Here is a 27,136-nt window from a genome sequence, read left to right on the forward strand (position 1 = left end):
TTTCCATAATTTCTGTTTCTCAACAGACATGCAGTTCTAATTTTCCTCATATGGGGGCGCTGTGCTGTTAAAACATGCGTGAAATCTGATCGCGTTTCACTACAACAGACACTTAAGTGCAAATCAGCACAATAGACATTCAGATGTTCATCATGATCAGAGCTGCCAGTATTATATGGGTTTTAATGATATGTCCTGGAGGTAAACTTTTATTCATATTAATGCTTTTTAAGCACTTTTACATTAATGCCATTGAATATCATTTCAATCAATATTCTCTCTCATTGCAGGTTTTTCTCAGAGTAATCGTGTTAAACAGAATCCTCCTGATCTCTTTGGCAACCATCAAAACTCTGTTAAAATCCAATGTGAGCACAGTGTACCAAGATATGATCAAATCAACTGGTACAGACAAGACCAGGGACTGACCTTTATTGGATATCAAATGGGAAAATCATCAACACAAATTGAAAATTATTTTAAGGCTAAAGTGGAGATTGTTGGGGATGGAAGCAAAAACGTCTCTTTGACCATTAATAATCTTTTATCCAATGACAGTACAGTGTACTTCTGTGCTGCTTATTACACAGTGCTGCATATCTGCTTTAGTCAGTACAAAAACTTCTGTGTAAATATTCTCAGTATCACATTAACACCTGCTCCTGTGGCCTGGAATTGACACATTGCCAGTGTTTTTAACAGAAATGCCACACATACATGATTATAAGCGATTATACTATAGATACTTTATCTAATCTAATTTAAGAATTAATCTTTTCTTACAGAAAGGCCTTTTCTGGCTAACAATGTTTATCAGACTCCTGGCTGTTTTAATCAAGAATTTACACACTCTACAAACCTTTCCTATTTTGCCATGATATTAAAGTTAAAGTCAACTTTACATTAAAATAAAATCATATGATTTAATGATCAGAAATCAAAACAATTCAATATTCACCATGTGACAGGAAGACCAGAAGGTTTTGATGTCACTTCCTCCAGCTGCTCGTCAACAAGGTACATCTGCAGCAGACTGTAGAGCTCTTCTTTTCTCCCACAACCAGCATAAACCAGTATGATCTGTGCTATAATCAGTCTGAATATCCTGCTTTACTGGACATTAGGTATGTGATTTGAGTTTACAAACAATATAACTTGTAAACTCAAATAATTTCTTGTACTTTAGTTTTAGCAGAAGAGAATGGAGTCACTCAAATCCCCAGTGTCGCATGGCACCTGAAAGGAGAATCTGCTGAAATGAAGTGCAGTCATAATAAAGGGTGGCAGCTATTATCAGATGTACTGGTACAGACAGCGCCAAGGACAGAGTATGGAGCTCATAGTGTACAAAACACCCAGTAGTGAAGCAGATTTTGGCTCTGTGGATAAAAATAAATTTTCTACTGTTAAAGAAATTGCTGCAAATGGATCTTTAACAGTGAAGGATCTGGATACAGAGGACAGCGCTGTATATTTCTGTGCAGTAAAAGAACACAGTGTTACAGAGTTACTGCACTGCTGAACAAAAACACCTGCACTGATGTTACTGCAGTCACTAATAAAACAGACAGAGGGAGTCCTCGTCTATTAAATGATCAAAATAATCCCTTTTTCAAAACTGGGCAGTGAAACTAAACACATGTCTCATTCTTCCAGACTATTACACAATAATGTCATATAGGTTGTCCTTTTTAGATGGAGTAATAACATATTCACATTGAAATTAATGTTGTTTTCAAATTTAATAATCACATCCTACTTGACTTTTATTTTAGTTATCTTTATCAACGTGAAACATCCTCAAAACAAGTTTGTTCCTGTTATCACTTATGTTATAGCAGCTATAAACTGTCATTACCTTACAATATTCTTTTCATTTTCTGTAATTTCTGTTTCTCAACAGAGATGCAGTTCTTATTTTCCTCATATGGGGGCGCTGTGCTGTTTAAAACATGCGTGAAACCTGATCACGTGTTTTACTACACCAGACACTTACTGTAAGTGCAAATCATCACAGTAGAAATTCAGACGTTCAACATGATCAGAGCTGTCAGTATTATATGGGTTTTAATGATATGTCCTGGAGGTAAACTTTTATACATATTAATGCTGTTTAAGCACTTTTACATTAATGCCATTGAATATCATTTCGATCAATATTCTCTCTCATTGCAGGTTTTTCTCAGAGTAATCGTGTTAAACAGAATCCTCCTGATCTCTTTGGCAACCATCAAAGATCTGTTAAAATCCAGTGTGAGCACAGTGTACCAAGTTATGATCAGATCAACTGGTACAGACAAGACCAGGGACTGACCTTTATTGGATATCAAATGGGAACATCACCACCAAAAATTGAAAATGATTTTAAGGCTAAAGTGGAGATTGTTGGGGATGGAAACAAAAACGTCTCTTTGACCATCAAAAATCTTTTATCCAATGACAGTGCAGTGTACTTCTGTGCTGCTTATTACACAGTGCTGCATATCTGCTTTATTCAGTACAAAAACCTCTGTGTAAATATTCTCAGTATCAGATTAACACCTGCTCCTGTGGCCTGGAATTGACACATTGCCAGTGTTTTTAACAGAAAAGCCACATTTACATGATTACAGACAATTATACTATTGGTATTAAATCTTATCTACAAGCAGTTCTATAAACTTCAAACATGCCTTTAATAATGTTATACAAATTGTAAGTTTAACTGTAATAAATTACATCATATTCTTGTATCAAAGTAACTTTTAGGTGAAGCAAAGATCAGTCTAACTTTTGCTTTGAATCTGATTTTCCTGAATCAGATGTTCCTCCCTCTCCCATATAGAGGGGTTTTGAGCCTTAAAATTCTGAAACAGACTCTCAGAAGATACACATGCTGCCATTGTCTCAGATAAGCTGCCAGTATTATATGGGTGTTAATGATATGTCCCGGAGGTAAACTTTTATTCATATTAATGCTGTTTAAGCACATTTACTTTAATGCCATTGAACATCATTTCGATCAATATTCTCTCTCATTGCAGGTTTTTCTCAGAGTAATCGTGTTAAACAGAATCCTCCTTGTGTACAAAAGAGCCAAGATGAACATCATTCTCATTCCTTTAGCTGCATTATTCATTAGTCACACTAGAAAACACTAAACTTTTACAATTTAACTCATTATGGGAAACGTTTACATTTTGGGAATAAGATTGATTATTTCATATTTAAAATAATTGCTGAATGTTTTCATAAAGGAAGATTTATCAGGTTATGCTGTGATACAAACGATCTGAAAACACACAATTACAGTACCTGAGATTTTTTGCTGCCAATTTTTAACTATTGTTGTTCAACAATCACAAATGAAACTGCATTACAGACATGATATTAAAGTTAAAGTCAACTTTACATTAAAATAAAATCATAGGATTTAATGATCAGAAATCAAAACAATTCAATATTCACCATGTGACAGGAAGACTTCAGAAGGTTTTGATGTCACTTCCTCCAGCTGCTCATCAACAAGGTACATCTACAGCAGACTGTAGAGCTCTTCTTTTCTCCCACAACCAGCATAAACCAGTATGATCTGTGCTATAATCAGTCTGAATTTCCTGCTTTACTGGACATTAGGTATGTGATTTGAGTTTACAAACTCAATATAACTTGTAAACTCAAATGAAATCATTCATTTAAATAATTTCTTGTACTTTAGTTTTAGCAGAAGAGAATGGAGTCACTCAAATCCCCAGTGTCGCCTGGCACCTGAAAGGAGAATCTGCTGAAATGAAGTGCAGTCATAATAAAGATGCTACCTATAATAGGATGTACTGGTTCAGACAGCACCAAGGACAGAGTATGGAGCTCATCGTGTACATAACAACCAGTAATCAACCAGATTTTGGCTCTGTGGGTAAAAATAAATTTTCTGCTATTAAAGAAATTGCTGCAAATGGATCTTTAACTGTGAAGGATCTGGATACAGACGACAGCGCTGTATATTTCTGTGCAGTAAGTGAGCACAGTGTTACAGAGTTACTGCACTGCTGAACAAAAACACCTGCACTGATGTTACTGCAGTCACTAATAAAACAGACAGAGGGAGTCCTCGTCTATTAAATGATCAAAATAATTCCTTTTTCAAAACTGGGCAGTGAAACTCAACATATGTCTCACTCTTCAAAACTATTACACAATAATGTCAATAGGTTGTCCTTGTCAGTTGGAGTAATAACATATTTACATTGAAATTAATGTTGTTGTCAAATTTAATAATCACATCCTACTTGTCTTTTATTTTACTTACATTGAACAACGTGACACATCCTCAAAACAAATTTGTTCCTGTTATCACTTATGTTATAGAAGCTATAAACTGTCATTACCTTACTGTCAGGACTCAGCCCGGACTTTGGCCACGTGCATGTCTTTACGTTCCTCGTCACGTGTCTGCCCCACCTTCGTCTGCCCCTCCCTGTCTCCACACCTGTTTCCTATGGTGATCACCCTGTCTATTTAACTGTGCCGCGTTGCCTTGTGCAGCGTGGAATCTACTGTTTCCTGTCCTGTCTTTAGTCCGTGTCATGTTTCCTCTGTTATTAAACCCTGTTTGTTTGCTATCCTGCATTTGGGTCTGCTTTCTCAGCCCACTCCTGTATTCCCTGTATACACACGACTGTACAGCCACACACAGCTCCAACGTCATCGTCAAATTCGCTGATGATACAACGTTGATAGGCCTGATCATCGACAACAATGAGACGGCTTACAGAGAAGAGGTGAGCACCCTGACTAAATGGTGTCAGAAGAACCACCTCTCACTAAACATTGACAAGACCAAGGAGCTGGTGGTAGATTTCAGGAGACAGAGCAGAGAACACAGACCCATCACCATCGACAAGACACCTGTGGAGCGGGTGAGCAGCTTTAAGTTTCTGGGTGTTAACATCAGTGAGGATCTCACCTGGTTCACACACACTGACGCAGTGCTGAAGAAGGCACACCAAAGCCTATTCTTCCTGAGACGGTTGAGGAAGTTTGGAATGAGCCCCAGCATCCTCAGAAAATTTTACACTTGCACTATAGAGAGCATCCTGACAGGCTGCATCACTGCCTGGTTTGGAAACAGGACTGGTACAGACAAGACCAGGGACTGACCTTTATTGGATACCAGTGGGGAACATCTTCAACACAAATCGAAAATGATTTTAAGGCTAAAGATGAGGTTGTTGCTGTTGGAATCAAAAACGGCTCTTTGACCATCAAAAATCTTGTATCCAATGACAGTGCAGTGTACTTCTGTGCTGCTTATTACACAGTGCTGCATATCTGCTTTATTCAGTACAAAAACCTGTGTAAATATTCCCAGTATCTCATTAACACCTGCTCCTGTGGCCTGGAAATGACACATCGCCAGTGTTTTTAACAGAAAAGCCACACATACATTATTAAAGGTGATTATACTATAGATATCTAATCTAATTTAAGAATTACAGAAAGGCCTTTTGTAGTTAACAATGTTTATCAGACTCCTAGCTGTTTTAATCAAGAATATACAGAACTCTACACACCTGTCCTGTTTTGCCATGATATTAAAGTTAAAGTCAACTTTACATTAAAATAAAATCATAGGATTTAATGATCAGAATTCAAACTAATTCAACATGTGACAGGAAGACTTCAGAAGGTTTTGATGTCACTTCCTCCAGCTGCTCGTCAACAAGATACAACTCATTTGCAACGAAATTTGGTGCCAAATAAGTTGAATATGAATGAATATTGTGTATAAATTAAGCTAAGATGTACATCAAAGTACATTTGTGAGAAATATGTAAACTATTGTATAGGAATAAATCTTCGTTTTTTGTTTTTTTTTGAATGTTGTACTCATATTATTATCTCATTATGTCCATGACAGAGTTTTTTTAATGTTGTACTCATATTATTATCTCATTATGTCCATGACAGAGTTTTTTTAATGTTGTACTCATATTATTATCTCATTATGTCCATGACAGAGTTTTTTTAATGACATAGTTTGTCTATCTTCCATATGGGGGCGTTTTATGACGCCACATCACTGTACCTTTACATCGACATTCTAGCAGCAGATATAGAAACAGAAAAAAGGCAAGATGATCACTGCTCTTCTGACTATAACTGCATCATTCATCTGCCATTTGGGTAATCATACACTTTCCCGATTTTAAGTTCACGCTGTGGCAACCGTTCTACATATTGAGAAGGATTTTATATTGTGTGAGTCTATATGTAAAATTGCTGAATGACTCCAATCTTTTATTTTCATACAGGAAGGTCTTCTGCAGCTAATAATGTTCATCAGACTCCTCATGATTTAATCAAGAATATACAGGAATCTACAAATCATTCCTGTTCTCACTCTATGCCTAACCATCAGGTGATACTGTGGTACAAACGATCTGAAAACACACAGTTGCAGCTTCTTGGATATCTACATGTAAATACATATTTTCTGTATGAAGATTCCCTGAAATCCAAAATCAAGTTGGGTGGCGATGGAAGCAATAATGGGACACTTACTATTAAAAATCTGCAGCTAGATGACAGTGCAGTTTATTTCTGTGCAGTGAGATTAGACACAGTGTTACAGAACTCTGTGATCTATAACAAAATCTTCTACTTCAGAACAGCACAAATCTTCCACCTGCTGTAGGCTTTCAAAGTAAATGTAAAAGCTGCCATCATTAAACTACACTACACACCTGATCACTGGCTCGGAAATATCATTATTTACATTTATTATGTGTGATGTTTCGAAAATATAGTCATTATCTGTGTTTTTTTATTTTATTTTATTTTTTTATGGTCATTATCATAAATAGATGTGTTATGAACTATTTACTGAACTATTTAATAACTTAGTGTTTGAAAAAAGTGTTTTTAAAATTATTTATAATTATTTCTACTTATTATATGATTTATCGTTTATATATCGATTATATTACACAAATAAATCTTTCAGACTCATGTAGATATTTTGTTTTCCTTTTATAATTAATATATGGTGGATTTGAAGGGCAAGGTTAAGGATTAATTACAGTTTAGTATTTAGTATTCAACATGTGACAGGAAGAAGAATGAAAAGGTTTTGATGTCATTTCCTCCAGCTGATCCTCAATAGGATGTGTTTGCAGCCATATGTGGTCCTCAGCTCTTAGTGCCTCTCTTGTCATTACTAACCACCATGATCATTGTTATAATCAGTCTGCATGTCCTGCTCTACTGGACTTCAGGTACTATTAATATATGCATATAACTGAATTTGACTTGTGAATACAAATAAATTCATCTTTGTAAATCATTTGTTGTGCTTTAGTTTTAGCAGAAGAGATTGAAGTCACTCAAATCCCCAGTGTCTCCTGGCACCTGAAAGGAGATTCTGCTGAAATGAAGTGCAGTCATAATAAAGATGCTACATATAATCAGATGTACTGGTTCAGACAGCACCAAGGAGAGAGTATGGAGCTCATCGTGTACATAACATCCAGTAATCAACCCGATTTTGGCTCTGTGGACAAAAATAAATTTTCTGCTATTAAAGAAATAGCTGCAAATGGATCTTTAACTGTGAAGGATCTGGATACAGACGACAGCGCTGTATATTTCTGTGCAGTAAAAGAACACAGTGTTACAGAGTTACTGCACTGCTGAACAAAAACACCTGCACTGATGTTACTGCAGTCACTAATAAAACAGACAGAGGGAGTCCTCGTCGAATAAATGATCAAAATAATCCTTTTTCAAGAAACCAATATAAATTTACTTGAATACAATTGCAAGAATACTGATAAATGTTTAGCATCATTAAGAAAAAATAAAACACTGCATAAACATTGCATCTGACTTTAGCTATGATTTAGGATTTACAATATACTTGCATTTATTTGATCCCTCATATAACTATTTAATTACAGTATGTACATTAGTTTAACAGAATACAGATTGTCCTGAAGTGATTTATTCCCTTATACAACAGTAACAATTGCAATTCCTTCTTAATTAAAGAACACCATATTTTTCATTTGTTTATACTTTTGTTTAATGTTTTGAAATGTAATGAAAGAAAGTTTGTTCCCTTAATTACTGACTGTATAGCAGCTATTCAGAGATGGAGGTAGTAGAGATGAGGATGTTGAGTTTCTCTTCAGAAGTGACGAGGATGGACAGGATCAGGAAGGAGCACATCAGAGGGACAGCTTAGGTTGGCTGTTTTGGTGACAAGGTCAGAGAGACTAGATTAAGATGGTTTGGACAGGGACAGAGAAATGTTTATATTGGTAGAAGGATGTTGGAGATGGAGCTGCCAAGTAAGAGGTAAAGATTAAGGCCAAAGAGGAGATATATAGATGTGTCAAATGTGGACATGAAGGTAATTGGTTAAAAAAAAAAACTTCCAGCTTTTCATGTTACAGAGAAACTGCCAAGCACATTGTCCATCAGGAAGACCTCTCTGATGAAAAATATTTCGAATTAAACATCTCCACATATAGGAAACATCACAGTATATACCACTGCATGTTTTGAACCTGTTTATATTGAACATCTGACAAGAAATTATTCATGTCAGTTACTTAATTTACATATCTTATCCAACATTTCAATTGTACTGTTAAATCAGCATTTGGCAAAAAAAAAGAATATTGCCCCTCCCCAAATAGTGGCTCAATGGTTAAAGCTCTAAAAGCCTCCAGAAAGTCTTGTTGAACAGAGATGCAGTTCTTATTTTCCTCATATGGGGGCGCTGTGCCTTTTAAACATGAGGGAAACCAGATCACATGTTTTACTACAACAGACACGCAAGTACAATCAGCACAATAGACATTCAGACGTTCAATATGATCCGAGCTGTCAGTATTATATTGGTTTTAATGATATGTCCTGGAGGTAAACTTTATTCATATTAATGCTGTTTAAGCACTTTTATATTAATGCCATTGAATATCATTTCAATCAATATTCTCTCTCATTGCAGGTTTTTCTCAGAGTAATCGTGTTAAACAGAATCCTCCTGATCTCTTTGGCAACCAAAAATCTGTTAAAATCCAGTGTGAACACAGTGTACCAAGTTATAATCAAATCAACTGGTACAGACAAGACCAGGGACTGACCTTTATTGGATATCAAGTGGGAACATCACCACCAAAAATTGAAAATGATTTTACGTCTAAAGTGGAGATTGTTGGAAATGGAAACAAAAACGTCTCTTTGACCATCAAAAATCTTTTATCCAATGACAGTGCAGTGTACTTCTGTGCTGCTTATTACACAGTGCTGCATATCTGCTTTATTCAGTACAAAAACCTCTGTGTAAATATTCTCAGTATCTCATTAACACCTGCTCCTGTGGCCTGGAATTGACACATTGCCAGTGTTTTTAACAGAAAAGCCACACATACAGTACATGATTAGTGGCATTTATAATGTACTGTAGGTATGTAAGCTTCACCAAACTTCAAGCATGCCTGTAATATTGAAGAATGACTTGTACTGTACCACTTGGTTCTCTGGCTGTTTTGAAACCACAATACGTTGCAGAGCCACAACTACATTAGCATAAGCTACATTGGTTTGTATAAACATCTGCCAAATGAATAAATATAAATGCAGGAAACATCAATTCCTTGTTCACTGTAAATCACATGTTGATGGTGAATCAGGCTACAGGAATTTCAGATCATTTTCATTTGTAGCTTTTGGCAAACTACCTTACAGATTGAGAAAGATATTCTAAGGCTCCAATGTGGTGCAACAGAAAAGCATTCATCCGATCATTTGTAAATTGTGAGCCTGAAACCCAGGGATGCCACAGCCGTCTTTGGACACTAGCCAATAACAGGCAACTTTGAGCTCATGTATGTGAACGGGGGCATATAGCACATTCATTTAGGTGTGTTATACCATCCCTTGACATTGCATGAGCAGCATTTCTAAGGAAGTATGTGATATCGATCTTCCTCACTGGTTGGTACAGTAGCTATTGTTTGATAAGCGAGAGCTACCTGATATTTGGAATTTGTCCATGACTAAATTAGTAGAAAAAAATCTCTCTTATACTACAGAGTGTCCCAAAAGTCGCCATATACTGTATATAGTTTTATGTTCTGCATGCCAGCAACTCATTTTTGCCTTTTTTTGATAGCTTATTTGGCCAATTCTGGAACATTTACCACCATGTTTTTTAATGTGCATTGCCCCTAAACTAAATGATTTTACCTTCCTCTGGAACTGTTCATGGATGTCCAGTTCTCAGCTTTTGACAACAGTGTCAGGTGCAATGTGCTTTTCATGTTTCCTGTTAAAGTTCATCACAACTTCATTGCTCATGCATCACAACTTCAACCTCATCATTGCTTCTCGGTCCAACTAATAATTTCAATATGTTCGTCTTTTGACAAAGGCATTCTTAAAAGCTTTCTGGAAAAAATAGTAGAAAATTAGCATGAATATTTTTTAAAAGAAATTTTTACTTCAAAAATCATATAATCTGTGTACAGAGCATTTTGGCACACTGTAGTATACATTCTCATTTTAGTATAAATAGGTCAAGGTCTAAGAATGTTCTCGATCAGAGGTGTGGCATTTATTGGATTTCATCATTGAATTCCATATGGTCTATACAGTAGATAGTGCTGCATTTTTATTTATGTACTCACGTAGGTCTCTAATATAAGAGAAATGGGTGTGATCATATAGTTAAACAGTGTAATGATGTCACATCCTGTCTCCTCTTTGATAAGAGGTCTGATCATGTGTCATATTTTACTGTCCTGGATCAAATGTAGATCATTTGTTTATTCATTTAGTTTGAGTAAATCAATATGATTCGATTTCCATTGAATCTCATCATCTTTACCATCTGCCTCACAGGTAATATTAGAGTTAATATGTACCTATTAAAAAAAGTATTACAATAAATATTGCATTCCTTATTGGAGATACACTACAGTTAATTTAGCTTTAAATAAATAAAGATAACTAAACATATAAGATAAATCAATTATTAACCCTCTATTTTTAATCTAGGTTTTTCCTTTTGCAAGGATGTCCATCAAAGTCCTGCTGATGTGTTGTGTTTGCCTGAGGAAAGTGTAACTCTAACCTGTAACCACAGCATCCTGAACTATAGGACAATATTGTGGTATCAGAGAACACATGGAGACACCAGCCTGAAACTCATCGGACATGTTTATTATCACACTACGAAACAAATCGAGAAAGATTATGAAGGTAATTTTAGAGTGGATGGAGATGGAGAGTCATCAGCTTCTCTACAAATTCCCAAAGCAAGACAAGTACCACACAGCGCTCTGTACATCTGTGCAGCTTCTTACGCACAGTGTCACAAACGTCGTCTCCTTAAAACATAAAACTTTAGTCAACTTTAATGAACTACAAAAACCAGTACAGCTGTTCAACCACACCACAAGTCACAATAAACATCAAACTGCTGCCATATTTATTATGTGGTCTTTGTAATAATATTCTCAGCAAGCAGTGAAATATTTTCTTTTCATTAATTTTGCAAGAATTTTCTAACAAACTGACACTGATAAAGAAATGTTAGTATTTTGCACTGATTCTGTGTACAAATACAAGTTTTTTATGGTTAACTCTGAGCTCCCAGACTGCTTTCATTTTATATATTTAGAATATAAAAGACTAAAACTAGAGAAAAATTAAATATTAGCGAGACTAAATTATTAGGGATTAAAGACTAAATACTGATTTTGTATTTATGTTCTTACATCCAGAACATGGATGGCTTTAACATTAATGTGGTTACAAGTTTTTACTTGAAGAATTAAGTTGCTCTGGTTCTAATTATTGTAATTTTAAGCATCAAAATAACTCACTTCTGAAAGCATGGGTGATTATACAGTACACTTTGCTAAGATATGAGCATGTGCTGGGTTTGTCTGAGGAGTGTGTTACATTTCCCTGTAGGTGGTGCTGTAGCTCTAGTTATTTGTCTTTACCTGAAGCACCTGAACTGTGGAAGAAGCCTACATGTGAACAGGTTTAGGATAAAGAGACTTATTCTTTGCAGTCACATGCTCTTACCTCATAAGCTTCTTGTCATAATCACAAAACCTAACCACTGAACTGTGTGCAGTAAATATGAGGATATATTTCTTTTGAGCTCACAATGAACTGCATGTATACAGATCTTCAGTGACTGAGCTACGATACAATATTGTGGCATCAGAGAACATGGAGACACCAGTATGAAACATGGGATATTTAAGATTCACCGGTGCTCTAGAAATAGAGAAAGACTATGAAGGTAATTTTACAATGAGTGGAGATGAGAGATCATCAGTGACACAGCGTCACACACGTCCTGTCCTTCGAGCAAAATCCTCTACAGCCTCGTACACCTGTTTAGACACCGAAGACATACCGAAGAGCAATCTACTAAAATTATTTCAATATTAAACCACTCTGTCAATATAATAACAACTTCTGATGTAATTTCTTCTTTATTCATACAGTAAACACAGTACAGAAGCATGAAGTCTTCATTCTAATATTTCTAATTCTAATATTTTATTCTTCATCAACATTTTAAAATTACTTTAGATTCTATGTAAACTTTAAAAACCTATGAGTTTCAGTGTGTTCTTTATGTGCCATTTGAAACAATATAGTAGTGGGTGTGATCACTGTGTTCATCTATATGATGACATCACATTCTTTATCACCACTACAAATGATATACCAGATCTTGGGCTAAACTGTAAGAACCTGCTGATCATATTTGGTCATCTTAAAGTCATTTAATATGATTAGATTTTACTATAAATTCATCATCAGTGTGTGCTTCCTCTCAGGTATTTTGTTGTTAAAAAATGTAATACATTCATAGTAATTTATTAATGTGACTTAAAGCTGTTTCTAACATTTCTTTTTTCAGGTTCTTTGATTTGCAAAGAGGTTCATCAAGGTCCTGCTGATGTGTTGTGTTTGCCTGAACAGAGTGTAACTCTAACCTGTAACCATAGCATCCAAAGCTATTACACGATACTGTGGTATCAGAGAACACATGGAGACACCAACCTGGAACTCATTGCATATATTACTAATACAAATCCAAAATATGAAGCAAATTATGAAGGTAATTTTACAGTGAGTGGAAATGGGAAATCATCAGCTTCTCTACAAATTCCCAACCCAAGACACGGGCTGCACAACGCTCTGTATTTCTGTGCAGCTTATTACACACAGTGTCTTACTCAACCTCTCCTTATAACAAAAACCTGTATTTAAACAACTCTACAGACTCGTACACCTTTTTAACCACATCATAAATTATGTATTATAACAAACCACAAACTGCTGACATTAATCCAAAATTTGTCATGACTGTTGTCTTCATTATGATATTCTCAGCAGCTGTAAGCTGTTGTGGGATAAACACTGCAGAGAAAGAAAAAAAAAAGAAAAGATGTTGCTCATCAGGAGCTCTCAATGTTTCGCATAACGATCGCATTGTCTCAAATAGGGTTACTGTGTTTAATTGTTTGTTGCCTGTCTGGTAATATATGTGCTATGATGACTTTATGCTCTTTTGCCTTCTGCTTTTAAAAACACTTGTACTTATTTTGTACTGTATGTCTGTGACTTAATTGAGCTGTAATGCTACTTAGAACAAGAGACTGAAAATGAGAAAAAATACAGTAGTGGAAAGATATATTGGAGCCTCCAGAAAAAAAAACTTACCTTATTATTATTACCTTATTACCATACCTACAATTGGATTTGTTGACAGTGTAAAATATGTCACTCTCTAATCTCAATGCTGAAAAGAGAATGTCAATGTGTGATTATTCATCTGGTCTTCAGGTGGCACTAAAGTTTACTCATTTATTCAAGTGTGTGGAGGATGTGAAGTATTTTTTTTTTTCTTTCTCATCTCTATCAGCATTCTACATCTGACTTATCATAAAAAAAATATTCATGTATTCATGATCATATACAGCATTTATGAAAAACTTTTTCTTGTGCCGTCATGTTATGTTTTCTTCATTTGTTGTTTCCATAGCTCCATGTAAAAGAGACTGAGTGCAACTTGCTTTGTTATATTTTTATGTTATTTGCTAATTTAATTTAAAAGATCGACGTTTTGTGAATATCTGAAACAGCATAATTAATATGGAATCCATTGATTTGCATGATGTAGTGCGCTCTTATATGACATTTTAAACAATTCACAATAGTGGGCGTGATCATTGCCTTTATCCTACATGAAGACATCACATCCTGTATCAGTTTTGCTCATTTCATACCAGATCTGTCTTTCTCTCTAGCTTTTGTTTACCAGTTTAATCAATTAATATGATCAGATTTTCCTATCAGATTATAATCAGTCTGTGCTTCCTCTCAGGTAATGTTGTTAATATCAATATATGGAATACAAACAGTATGTTGACAATGCAGTTTGTGTAATATATAAATAGTGCTTTAGTAATCTGACCTGGTACTAAGTTTGTTAGTAATGCTTTTTTTCTAGGTTCTTTAATTTGCAAAGATGTTCATCAAAGTCCTGCTGATGTGTTGTGTATGCCTGAAGAAAGTGTCACTCTAAGCTGTAACCACAGCATCTCGAGCTATAACACAATATTGTGGTATCAAAGAATGAAAGGAGACACTGGCCTGGAACTCATTGGATACGTATATTACACCAAGGCAGAATATGAGAAAGATTATGAAGGCAATTTTACGATAAGTGGAGAAGGGAAATCATCGGTTACTCTACAAATTCCCAAACCACGACAAGGGCTGCACAGTGCTCTGTACATCTGTGCAGCTTTTTACACACAGTATCACACACGTCCGCTTCTTATAACAAAAACCTGTCTCTAATCAACTGTGCAACCTCATACACCTGTTTAAGCACATCACAAGTCATACTAAACACACTGCTAACCACATTATTACTATAGTGAAAGTGTTTATTATACAGAAGAAAAGATGTTTAATTCAGGTCACTGTGACCCTCTTTAGTAGGAGTCCATAATTAACTGGAAAACCCTCATACACCTGTTTTACCACATCATTAGTCAGAATAAACACCAAACCGCTGATATTCCAGTATCAAAACATTACAGTAGAGCAACAATATATGATGTCATTTCCTTTGTTATACAGTTCAGTTGAGTTGAACCTTCTTCCAATGTCACATGAGTTTAGTTCAGGTCACTGTATCCCTCTTTATCTGCAGGAGTTCAACATGATCACAGCTCTCCTTATTCTGCCACTTTGTCTCTTTTCTGGTGAAGCTTCACAGCCACAGGTATACTTTTCTAGCGTAAACTGTTTTAGCAATTAATATAATTTCATGTCTCATTCACAGGTCAAGTGGATGGAAATGGTGTTTTGCAGAATCCTGATATAATCTGGGGTTCTTCAGGAAGTTCTGCAGAAATTAATTGCACTCACAATAAAGATATAAACCACAGACAGATGTACTGGTTTAAGCAGCTTCCAGGGGAGGGAATTACACTCCTTGTTTTCACGTCGGTTGGTATCAAACCAGATTATGGGAAATTCACTGAAGAAAAATATGTTGCAGTTAAGACTGTAGTTGAAAGCGGCTCTTTAACTGTGAAGAACTTGGAGCCAGGAGACGATGCTCTGTATTTCTGTGCTGTGAGTCAACACTGTGGTGTAAACTCACTACAGCACTGAACAAATACTGAAAAAACCAATAATAATGTGTAAATATTTATCAGGACTCTTGGTGGTGCTGTGGTTTTATTTAGTCAGTCAAAAGAGATCACAAAGGATGTTAAAGAAAAGAAAAAAACATTTTGGCACATTGCATGTACTGTACTGTAGGATGTTTCACAGCTCTTCTGTGAAGTAGTTCTGTGGAGAGGTGAGAGAAACACATTAACACCTCATCCTAACGGTGAAGCATCATGGATTGGAGCTACTTTGTTTCTTGGTGCCTGGATCCCTTGCAATCATTAAAGGAATAATGAATTCAAAACTGTATCAAGGAATTTTACAGGATATTGTCAAGGCAACAGTCCGTGGCCTCAAGCTTTAGATGGATTGAATGATGCAACAAGAAAATGAGACAGGTAAATCTACTAAAGAATGACTGAAATCTGTGTTTTGTATTGGCAAGTCACAGTCCTCACCTTAACCCATTGAGATTTTTTGACCTGATCCGAAGAGGACCCGAAAATATTGATGAACTAAAGGTTTGTTGGGAGGAATAGCGTAAAACTCTTCCTCATGATTGTGTCAGTCTGTCAGCAGCTACATCCTGTCTCCTCACTGACACTATAATGTCTGTTCATTGGTTACTATCATCAGAATTAAATGTAAGTGGATTTCTATTTAAACTCATCATTAGTTTGAGCTGCCTCTCAGGTAATATTAGAGTTGATGTAAGTCCAAGCAGACTAGGTTACACCGAATATTTGGTATAATGAAGTCTACATTCAATTTTCTTTCAATCTAGGTTCTTAATTTTGTGAAGATGTTCATCAGAGTCCTGCAGAGTTCTGAAGAGAACGTAACTCTTACAACCAGGGGCTCCCAATCTACAATACAGTGGTATCAGAGAACATACAGTATGGAGATGCCAGTCTGAGACTCATCAGATATGTTTATTAAAGCAATACAAAAAAATTGAGAAAGATCACATTACCGTTGTTGTACAGAGAGGGAGCTCAGTTCAGTTGAATTTATCCTCCTCCTGCTGTCACATGAGTTCAGTTCAGGTCACTTTATCTCTTTTTATCAGCAGGAGTTCAACATGATCACAGCTCTAATTATTCTGGCACTTTGTCTCTTTTCTGGTGAACCTTCACATCTACAAATACAATATTTTAGCTTCAAATTCTTTCAGCATTCTCATTCACAGGTCAAGTGGATGGAAGTGATGTTTTTCAGATGTCTGATATAATCTATGGTTCTGCAGGAAGCTCTATAGGAATGAACTGCAGTCAGAATAAGGATATTACTTAAACATGGATGTACTGGTTTAAGCAGCATCCATTAAGAAGAGGGAATCAGTTGGTGTTGAACTAGATTATGGAAAATTTAGTAGAGAAAAGTATGAGGCAGTTAAGACCGTAGTAGAAAGTGGCTCTTTAACAGTGAGGAACTTAGATCCAGGAAACGATGCTCTGTATTTCAGTGCTGTGAGTATGTAGAAATTCATCTGGTCTGAAGATGGTGCTGTAGTTTTATTTATTATCTCATTTAAAATAGGTATGAAGCACCTTATACAAAGCATGTTTGCAGTAGATCGCAGGCATTTAATGCAATGTTGTGAACTCGCAGACCTTAAACACTGAGCCCCACTGTCTCATATAAAATAGATGGAGACTATGAGTTGGTAGATCTTTTGCTTTACAAACAAACAGTCATATAAAATAAAGGCAGTAGATCGTTTTTGTATTTAGCTCCTAAACTTTGGAACAGACTTCCTGACAGGTCTCAGACACACTATCCCAGTTTAAATGTGCTCCAGTACACCTGATCAAATGCCCATTATCATCTAGTGCTGGTTAATATTATGAACAGCTGCTATGCTAATTCCTCTTCACTTACTTTTATTTCTACCCATCCTGAGGCATCCAGAGATTGTACCAGCTCCGGTTGTGTTCCACTTCATGAAGATTTCGGACCTTCAGTTAAAGAAGCCTGATCCTGTGAGGATCCTGAGGACCCTAGAGATGTACCAGCTCCAGTCGTATTCTGCTTCATGAAGATTTCAGACATTCAAAGAGATGTCAACAGCATGTGGTCTTTGAGGACAACAACCTCCTAATCAATACACAATTGTATATGACTGTAGAAAGGACATTATTCTTTATAACACTCTTTGGTGTTTATAACAGTTAATAATCACACCGTCAAGAGTCACCCAAAGGAGGATGGGTTTTTTCTGTTCCACACCTCATGCTTGCTCATTAGGGGCTAAATACAAACACGTTTAAATATATGTTTAATATTAATTTTGAACTTTTTGTACTATATTTTTTATGTTCTGTAAAGCTGCTTTGAGACAATGGTTAAAAGCTCTATACAAATAAAATTGAATTGTATAAACATTTCATTGATTTAAATGCAGTCTACATGCCATACTTTTCTAATGATTTGTTTTGTATTTATTTCATTTCCATCCAGAATAATATATAATAAAAGTACACATATAAGAGACATTTATATTTAACAGGTTTCTAACACTTTTTAATATCGGCTCTTTATTTTGTGAAGATGTTCATCAAAGTCCTGATGATGTGTTGTGTTTGCCTGAACCACGGGGTACCGTACATAATACAGTGGTATGAGCGAACATATGCCGACACCAGTCTGAAACTCACTGTATATTTTTTTTGTTAGCACTATAAAATATGAGGAAAATTTTTGAAGTTTTACAAAATTTTACAATGAGTGGAGATGGGTGATCAACAGTTTCTCTACAAATTCCCAATGCAAGACAAGGGCTGCACAGTGCTCTGTATGTCTGTGCAGCTTATTAAACAGTGTTACACACGGTTTAAAATACAAACCTGCCTTTAATTAATAAAGTCTACAGCCTTCACAAGGACTCCTATATTATCGTGCTATTTCATATCTCTACAGATTCTTCATATGGTCACACACTTGTTTAGGCTCAAACAGGGGTGTGGCCATATTTTTTTAGTGTGATGATTTCATATCCTGTCTATCTGCTAAAATGAGGTCTGGCCAAATGTCACATAGTTGACACGAAATAATCATGCTTAATTACCTGTAGATCTCTTCTTTTCTAGACAACTTTAATACAATCAATATGATGAGATTTTCATTTAAACTTATAATTTGTGTGAGCTGTCTCTCAGGTAATATTATTATTTATATAAATGATAAAATTATTGATTAAAAATATATATAAAACAATTACATATGAATGGGTGTGATCATAGTGTTAGTCACTGTAAGGATGTCACATCCTGTCTCCTAGACACTGTGAGCTTTGATCGTGTGTCACATTTCTGTGTATCACCAATGTAGATTCTTTGGTTCTTACACAAGGTTAAAGAAATCAGTATGATTAGATTTTCATTTCAACTCATTATCTGTGTGATCTGCCTCTCAGGTAATATTAGAGATAATTACACTCAATGTTACATGATTTAAACTGAATATTTATTATAATGCAGTCTATATAAATGACTGAGAATTTATATTATGGCAATATATTTAGATCTACATGAAATTAGATTAATTGAAAAAATTATCCGTCAATAACATTTAACACGTTTCTTTCTATCTAGGTCCATTGTTTTGCAAAGAAGTTCATCAAAGTCCTGCTGATGTGTTGTGTTTGCCTGAAATAAGTGTAACTCTAACCTGTAACCACAGCATCAAGAACTATGACACAATACTCTGGTATCAGAGAACACATGGAGACACCAGCCTTAAACTCATCGGATATGCAAGCTATAGCAATACAAAAAAAATTGAGGACAATTATGACGGAAAATTTACCCTGACCGGAAATGGAGAGTCTTCAGTTTCTCTAAAAATTGCCAAAGCAAGTCAAGAGCTGCATAGTGCTTTTTATTTCTGTGCAGCTTATTACACACAGTGTCACACACATCATCATCTTAAAACAAAAACTCTATAGTCCCATACACCTGTGTAACCACATGACGACTTACAGCAACCAAACTGCTGACATTATTCTAACATTCAAACAACCTGTCAATAGAGAGACAATATGTGATGTCATTTCAATCAGTATATACAGAGGGAGATTAGCTCTATACTCACAGCAGGAGTTCAACATGATCAAACACACTATTTTAGGTTTAACATGTTTTAGTACTTGAATTAATTTGATATATGTCTCTCTCACAGGTCAAGTGAATAGAAGTGGTGTTTTCCAGATGCCTGGTATAATTTGACGTTCTCCACATAGTTTGGTGTTGAAACAGATTATGGATGCAGTTATGACAGGAACTGGGAGAGGTTTACATCGAACAGACAATGCTCTGTTTTTCTGACAGGTCAAACAGTGGAAAAGCAACAATGAGCAACTCAGGAAAAAAGTGTAAGCTCTGTTTGCTGGGGGTTTAATAACACAATAGCAACTGATGAGTCTATATAGTCCTTCTATTTTCCATAAACAGGAATTGACTAAAGCACAGTAAGTGTGTTTACTAAAACACAGGGGAGGAGCCCTCTGTTGGTGTGGAGGTCTAATTGCATGATTCGGTGTTGCAGCTTTTGTCTACTACAGCATGCCTGTAAAAAAATAAAATAATAATTTGTCTCTCTAATCACAACAATTATTCTATTATTCAATGACAATATATTCTTTCGGTGTCTATGTGGTGCTGTAAATTCATTCATCTAGGAATTCCAATAATTATTTCAAACAGCAGTCTCCAATTTCAGAGTAATGGGTGTGATCATAGTGTCAGTCACTGTAAGGATGTCACATCCTGCCTCCTAGACACCGTGAGCTTTGATCGTGCATCACATTTCTGTGCATCACCAATGTAGATTCTATGGTTCTTACACAGTGTTAAAGAAATCAGTATGATTAGATTTTCATTTCAACTCATTATCTGTGTGATCTGCCTCTCAGGTAATATTAGAGATAATCACACTCAATGTTACATGATTTAAACTGAATATTTATTATAATGCAGTCTATATAAATTACTGAGAATTTATATTATGGCAATATATTTAGATCTACATGAAATTAGATTAATTGAAAAAATTATCCGTCAATAACATTTAACACGTTTCTTTCTATCTAGGTCCATTGTTTTGCAAAGAAGTTCATCAAAGTCCTGCTGATGTGTTGTGTTTGCCTGAAATACGTGTAACTCTAACCTGTAACCACAGCATCAAGAACTATGACACAATACTCTGGTATCAGAGAACACATGGAGACACCAGCCTTAAACTCATCGGATATGTTTATTATACCAAGCCAGAATATGAAAAAAATTATGAAAGTAATTTTACTGTGAGCGGAAATGGAGAGTCTTCAGTTTCTCTACAAATTCCCAAAGCAAGACTAGGGCTGCACAGCGCTCTGTACATCTGTGCAGCTTATTACACAGTGTCACACACGTCCTCTCCTTCTAACAAAAACCTGTATTTAATTAATCAGCTCTACAGCCTCATACACCTGTTTAACCACATCAAAAGTCACACAAAACACCAGAATGCTGTTATTATTCCAACATTCACACTTTTCAGTTTGATAGAAATGTCTGATATGACCAGAGGATCTGCAAGAAGCTTTTTAGAAGCTAAAATTTAAAGTCGCTGTAAGGATATAAGATTAAACTAATATGATAGTTCATGATACCCCAGACTACAGAAATTTCAATAAATAGATTGCATTAGAGCCATTTTTATTACAATTATTTATTTACTTTTATTTTAATATAATAGTTAAACCATCATATGAGCACCTTATATTTAAACATTAATTAATTTGGTCAACTGTTGAATCTTACCCTGACACTCAAAAATGGAAATAAATTTGCAACTTGCAACTCAGTAGAGGGTGCTGTAGTCACTAAGGAACAGAAACATTTATTTGAAGAACAATAGAATCTAAGACATGTATCACATGTAATCATTTTATTTTGCTATGCCGGCTTTTTTTTTTCTTGTATTTGCTTCTAACCCTAACCATAATTTACAAAGGAAGGAATGAAAAAAATAATTTTTATTGCCACATGCATTCTGATTATTATTATTTTTGCATTTGAGGTCAATTTCATGCTGCTGTTATAGTGGAAATTATAGTCTAGATTAATGACACACAAAAAAAAAGTTTTTATTGTGTGTGACCATATTTCTCAACAATGTAATTATGTCATATATTGTGTCTCTCATCAGAATACAAGGTCACGTTTTACTCCTTTGCATCAATTATAGAATATTTTTTCACAAACTTCCTCTCCTAAAAACACAAACCTGTCTGTATATCCAAAAACAATTGTTTAACCACATCACAAATTACAACATTCTCATGTCTGTTGAGTAACAATATGTGATGTCATTTCCTTTATTATATAGAGAGGGAGATTAGCTCTAGATTACATGATCCTCCTACAGTCTTAACAGCAGGAGTTCATCATGATCACAGCTCTCCTTATTCTGGCACTTTTTCTTTTTTCTGGTGAAGCTTCACATCATCAAACACCCTTTTTAACCGTTTACTTGTTCCAGCACTTATTAATTTGATCTATGTGTCATTCACAGGTCAAGTGGATGGAAATGGTGTTTTGCAGAATCCTGATATAATCTGGGGTTCTCCAGGAAGTTCTGCAGAAATGAACTGCACTCACAACAAGAATGTTGACCACAGACAGATGTACTGGTTTAAGCAGCTTCCAGGGGAGGGAATTACACTCCTTGTTTTCACGTCGGTTGGTATCAAAACAGATTATGGGAAATTCACTGAAGACAAATATGTTGCAGTTAAGACTGTAGTTGAAAGCGGCTCTTTAACTGTGAAGAACTTGGAGCCAGGAGACAATGCTCTGTATTTCTGTGCTGTGAGTAAACACTGTGGTGCAAAATCGTTACACTGTTGTACAAATACAAAACTAAGAAGTAAAAGCCCTGTGTAGATATTCATTGGGTCTCTAGATGGAGCTGTGGTTTCTTGTATTCATTCATTTATTTGCAGCAGAATTTAGGGAATAAAGCCTTGATCTAGACAGTGCCTTTTTTAAATTACACAACAGATACTGTACTATGCTAGCATATAAATTGGATGGAGAATATGAGAATTTCCTTTCGTCCTTTCATTTACATTTGGATTATGGGCATGTCCTTAAAAGCCTTTAATAAACTGTACAACTTTATACAACTCTTTAACCACATCAGATGCTAGAAGCTCTAAAGCTGTTTGTGATATGCCGGGTTTTGACAGTAGTATTTTAGTGAGCACATTTATATTCATCACTTCATCATATATTAAATAATATATTCTGTATCACTTCTGCTCAGTTGTATAAGATCACAAATAATGGTATAATTTTCATAGTATGTATAGATAGATAGATAGATAGATAGATAGATAGATAGATAGATAGATAGATAGATAGATAGATAGATAGATAGATAGATAGATAGATAGATAGATAGATAGATAGATAGATATTTGTAATAGCAGGGGAAAGAAAGAAAGAAAGAAAGAAAGAAAGAAAGAAAGAAAGAAAGAAAGAAAGAAAGAAAGAAAGAAAGAAAGAAAGAAAGAAAGAAAGAAAGAAAGAAAGAAAGAAAGAACTAGGAATATAAATGCATAAATATTTTACATTTATTATAGCTATCCAAAATATTAGGAAAATTGAGATGTGATGGGATTATTATTTATAACACTTATTGTGATGGGAGCTTCTCTAAAGATTTCCAAAGCAAGGCAATCGCTACACAGCACTCTGGACTTCTGTGTAGCTTATTAAACACAGCATCATTCATGTCCTCTCCTCATAATAAAATCCTTGATCAACTGTACAGTCTCATACTAGTTACAGCAAACACCACACTGCTGAGATGGCAAAAATGTAACATCTCTTCAACTTCTCCAAGTAAATTAAAGTGAGTACAATGCTGTGTATTTCTTTGAAGTCTGTCAATTGAAACTGCATAAAATTATTTTAAAACATAATCAGCAACAAAGCATTATGTTGCGGTGGCTGGTAGCACTGAGGCCTTACAGCTCTATGGTCCTCTGTTGAATCTTGGGTTAAATTCTCTGCAATGTTCAGCATATTCTCCACATTTTCGGATGAGTGTCCTCCAGGTTAGGTGAGAATTTTTTCCCAAAAATATGCTGGTACTGTAAGTAAATACAATAAACTAAATTGCATCTAAATGTGAATGAGGGTGTGAATATTTGTGTTCTATGGAGCTGTATCTAAGATGTTTCCTCTAAGGTGACATATTAGTAAAGATATACAGAAAATATACAGTTTCACTTCAATTTAAGTAGGGGAGACCAGGGACAGATTTAACACTTTTTGCAATTTTTAGCAATACATCTGGAATAACCAATTTGTTATATTATAAACTTCAATCTGTCAACTGCTGAAACAATGTATTCAAGTGGTTTTATGAAATATGTACAGGTTGCAAAATTGAGCCAGACCTCCCTTGACCTGGAGAAGCTTTCCAAGAACACAATGCATAATTTATTTTCATCATCAGATGAGTCCTGAGTTTTCTGCTTCTTCGGTTTGGATTTTTTGTTGTTGTTGCAGCTAAAAGAAAAAAATGTTTTTTAGCTGCAGACCTGCTTTTCTCGGCCTCCAGTTGTTTTTTCATGGGAGTATCTGTAAGGACAGCGATTTCCCTTCTTTTCCTGCCCTTCGTCGTCTGCTTTGTTTGGCCAGCTTTTGGGTGTGGACGGATGGACACAGGTGAAAAAGTTGTGTCCATAGCAGAGGATGATGGCTCTGGCTCGGACACCACACATGGTGTGACAGGGGATGATGCTCTAAGTGGCATGGAGGATGCCACCGTTGCCACATTGGGTGATGCAGTTGTAGAGGATGATGGAACCTCTGGTGTCACTGCTGGCATTGGGCGGTCTGTGACTAGGGATGGTGCAAAGTCACTGTCAGTGAAAAGATTCCTATTAAAAGGCCAAATTCCAGTGCATGCAAACCCTGCCTGAATATTTGCTGGTGATACAGCACGGGGAAGGGCACTCTTCACAATGCCTGGCAGATCATAAATGGACATTGTGGCTCCTGGATGAGCTTTCATCCAGCCGCAACAGCAGTTGTATACCAGCCTCTTCAGTGGCCCATATACACTGCAATCCAAGGGCTGCAGCTTATGGGAACAGTGTGGGGGGAATTAAAGGAGGACGATGCCATTTCTCTGGCAAAAATCAATCCCCAGCTTACAAAATTTTAGCTTACAAAATAGTGATTTTAATAATACTTATTTGATCCTATAACAGCATCCAAAAAAGTACATCAGAAAGAAATGTAATCTTTTGTAGATAACTCCGTCAGGAAGATTCAAATGTGGCTCCCTTTATGGCAAAAATGTAGGGAAACTAACTGAGCATATGCACAGTGAGTGTCATCACTGTAGTCTGTTTCTGATTGGAGGAATTCAAGATGTTTCTGTTTCTGATTGGAGGAATTCAAGATGTTTCTGTTTCTGATTGGAGGAATTCAAGATGAATACAACTGTCCCTGGTCTCCCCTATAAATTGGTGTACAGTACTGAAAAGCACAAAGTAAGTCAGGCGTGTCATGCCCCTATGCTCCATCCTTCAACGTGGACTATGTAATGGATTTTATGATTGCATGGATACAAAATCACAGGTATAGAAATAATCCCTGCCCATTTCAGACAAGTATTTTTAGACCTGAAATTAACACATGAAGGATGGGATTTTAACATGATTGTTTTTCAACACCTTATTCTTACTCTTATGCTGACTGGTACAGTATATTGTGCGCGTAATCATGATCAAGCTTTTATTTGTTCTAAAATAAAGTTAATATTCAGCATGCTGTCTGTGTGCCTCTCTTTAATGGACTTGTCAATGGTTATACACTTTAAACAATCTCCATCAGAAATGACAAAGACAACCAAAAATTCTTCTGAAATAAACTGCTCACATGATGATCCAGTGCATGATTGCATCCTCTGGTACAAACATTCAAATCTTTATGACACATTCCGCAGAATTGAGCCTATTTATGAAAGCAAAATTAAAGTTGGTGGAACAGCAGTGAGAGAATGTTCATTAACTATAAGGAAACGTTTCTCCACATCATCATTGTCTAACAAATACCTCATCACACCTGCTGAGACCAATCCAAAATGAGACCACAGGCACATGCTACAAGAAAAGTCATCAGCAACATGCATATGACATCATTTCCTGCACCCTGTACAGTATATTATGGATCAGTAACTGAGATGAAAATACACTCTCTCACTCTAGATGCAAAACCATGATAAGAAGCATCATTGTCACCATCAGTGCCTTTGTGATTTTTTTGACAGGTATGATACAGCAAATATTATATTTTAAAAACATTAAACGTAAAACATATTTAACATAACATACAGAATTTAAATAAACCTTTTTATCAATGTTGTTTATTTAACAGGAGTGTCATTAAGTACCACTGTTCATCAAAAGTATCCTGATTTGCTGATGGATGAGCATGATAATGTAAAGCTTGAGTGTTCTCATCAATCCCAAAGCTTTAATGTCATCCTTTGGTACAAACATTCTGTGGACCAACATCTACAACTGCTTGGATATCTCTACAGAACCAATAAATACATAGAAACTGGTTTGAATAGAGAAATTAAACTGGAAGGAAATGGAGCAAGTGATGCCTTTCTGATCATAGAAAAAGTGTTGACAAATGACAGTGCTGTGTATTACTGTGCAGCTCAAATATACACAGTGTACCAGATGCCCTGGTTAGCTCTACAAAAAGCTCACACTATGTATATCATTATCATATGGCATAAATAAATAGTGTTGGTTTGGGATAGCCTGGTGGATATCACTGTAGCTGAGAAATGTTCATAACTAAATACTGTACAGATCTACATTCTATACTGTTAAATTATATAATGTGCTCAGTGACATCCAAAAAATAGGGTATATGAAGAGGTCCAGAAGGGGGCAGTAGTGATGCATTTAACATAAAGCAGCACATAACTTGATCTAGATTCCTATACAGCACAGAAATCAGATCAACTACATAGACTTGATATGCCACTATACACCATGGTGTTTAGAGCTACAGCAACACATTTTCTATTACACTGGCTTATAGGTGAGACAAAAAGAGTTCACAGTCTTGTTTGAAATTGATTTCTTTTTTATTTGTAACTGTTTCTAATAGTTTTTTTCCCCTAACACTGCTCTAGGGATCTGCATGTGTTTAACTGTTTCACAGTTCCCTGCTGTCCTATTCCTGCAACCTGGTGACTCGTTGAACATCACATGCAGCCACCATGACAAAAATTATGACAAAATATACTGGTATCAGCATGTTAACCAGCAAAGTCTCCAGCTAATTGGGTTCCTGAACTTCAAGAAACCTGAAACAAACAAAAATGGGTTCAACATTTCAGG

At 35.7% G+C, this 27,136-nt stretch overlaps 4 gene segments (V, D, J or C); all 4 read left to right on the forward strand.

The window, feature by feature from the left end:
- Positions 1–1,854: 1,854 nt before the first annotated feature.
- LOC125146026 lies at positions 1,855–2,564 on the forward strand. The segment is given in 2 exon segments: positions 1,855–2,086; positions 2,176–2,564. Coding segments are annotated over 2 exon segments (438 nt in total).
- Positions 2,565–3,357: 793 nt separating this feature from the next.
- LOC113659621 lies at positions 3,358–4,397 on the forward strand. The segment is given in 2 exon segments: positions 3,358–3,615; positions 3,698–4,397. Coding segments are annotated over 2 exon segments (384 nt in total).
- A 2,778-nt stretch (positions 4,398–7,175) lies between these two features.
- On the forward strand, positions 7,176–7,802 carry LOC113659617. The segment is given in 2 exon segments: positions 7,176–7,256; positions 7,340–7,802. Coding segments are annotated over 2 exon segments (384 nt in total).
- A 1,020-nt stretch (positions 7,803–8,822) lies between these two features.
- LOC113659605 lies at positions 8,823–9,381 on the forward strand. The segment is given in 2 exon segments: positions 8,823–8,907; positions 8,996–9,381. Coding segments are annotated over 2 exon segments (435 nt in total).
- The last annotated feature ends 17,755 nt before the right edge of the window (positions 9,382–27,136 follow it).

The sequence above is a fragment of the Tachysurus fulvidraco genome, chromosome 12, assembly GCF_022655615.1.
Source record: "Tachysurus fulvidraco isolate hzauxx_2018 chromosome 12, HZAU_PFXX_2.0, whole genome shotgun sequence".
Taxonomy (NCBI): Eukaryota; Metazoa; Chordata; class Actinopteri; order Siluriformes; family Bagridae; genus Tachysurus; species Tachysurus fulvidraco.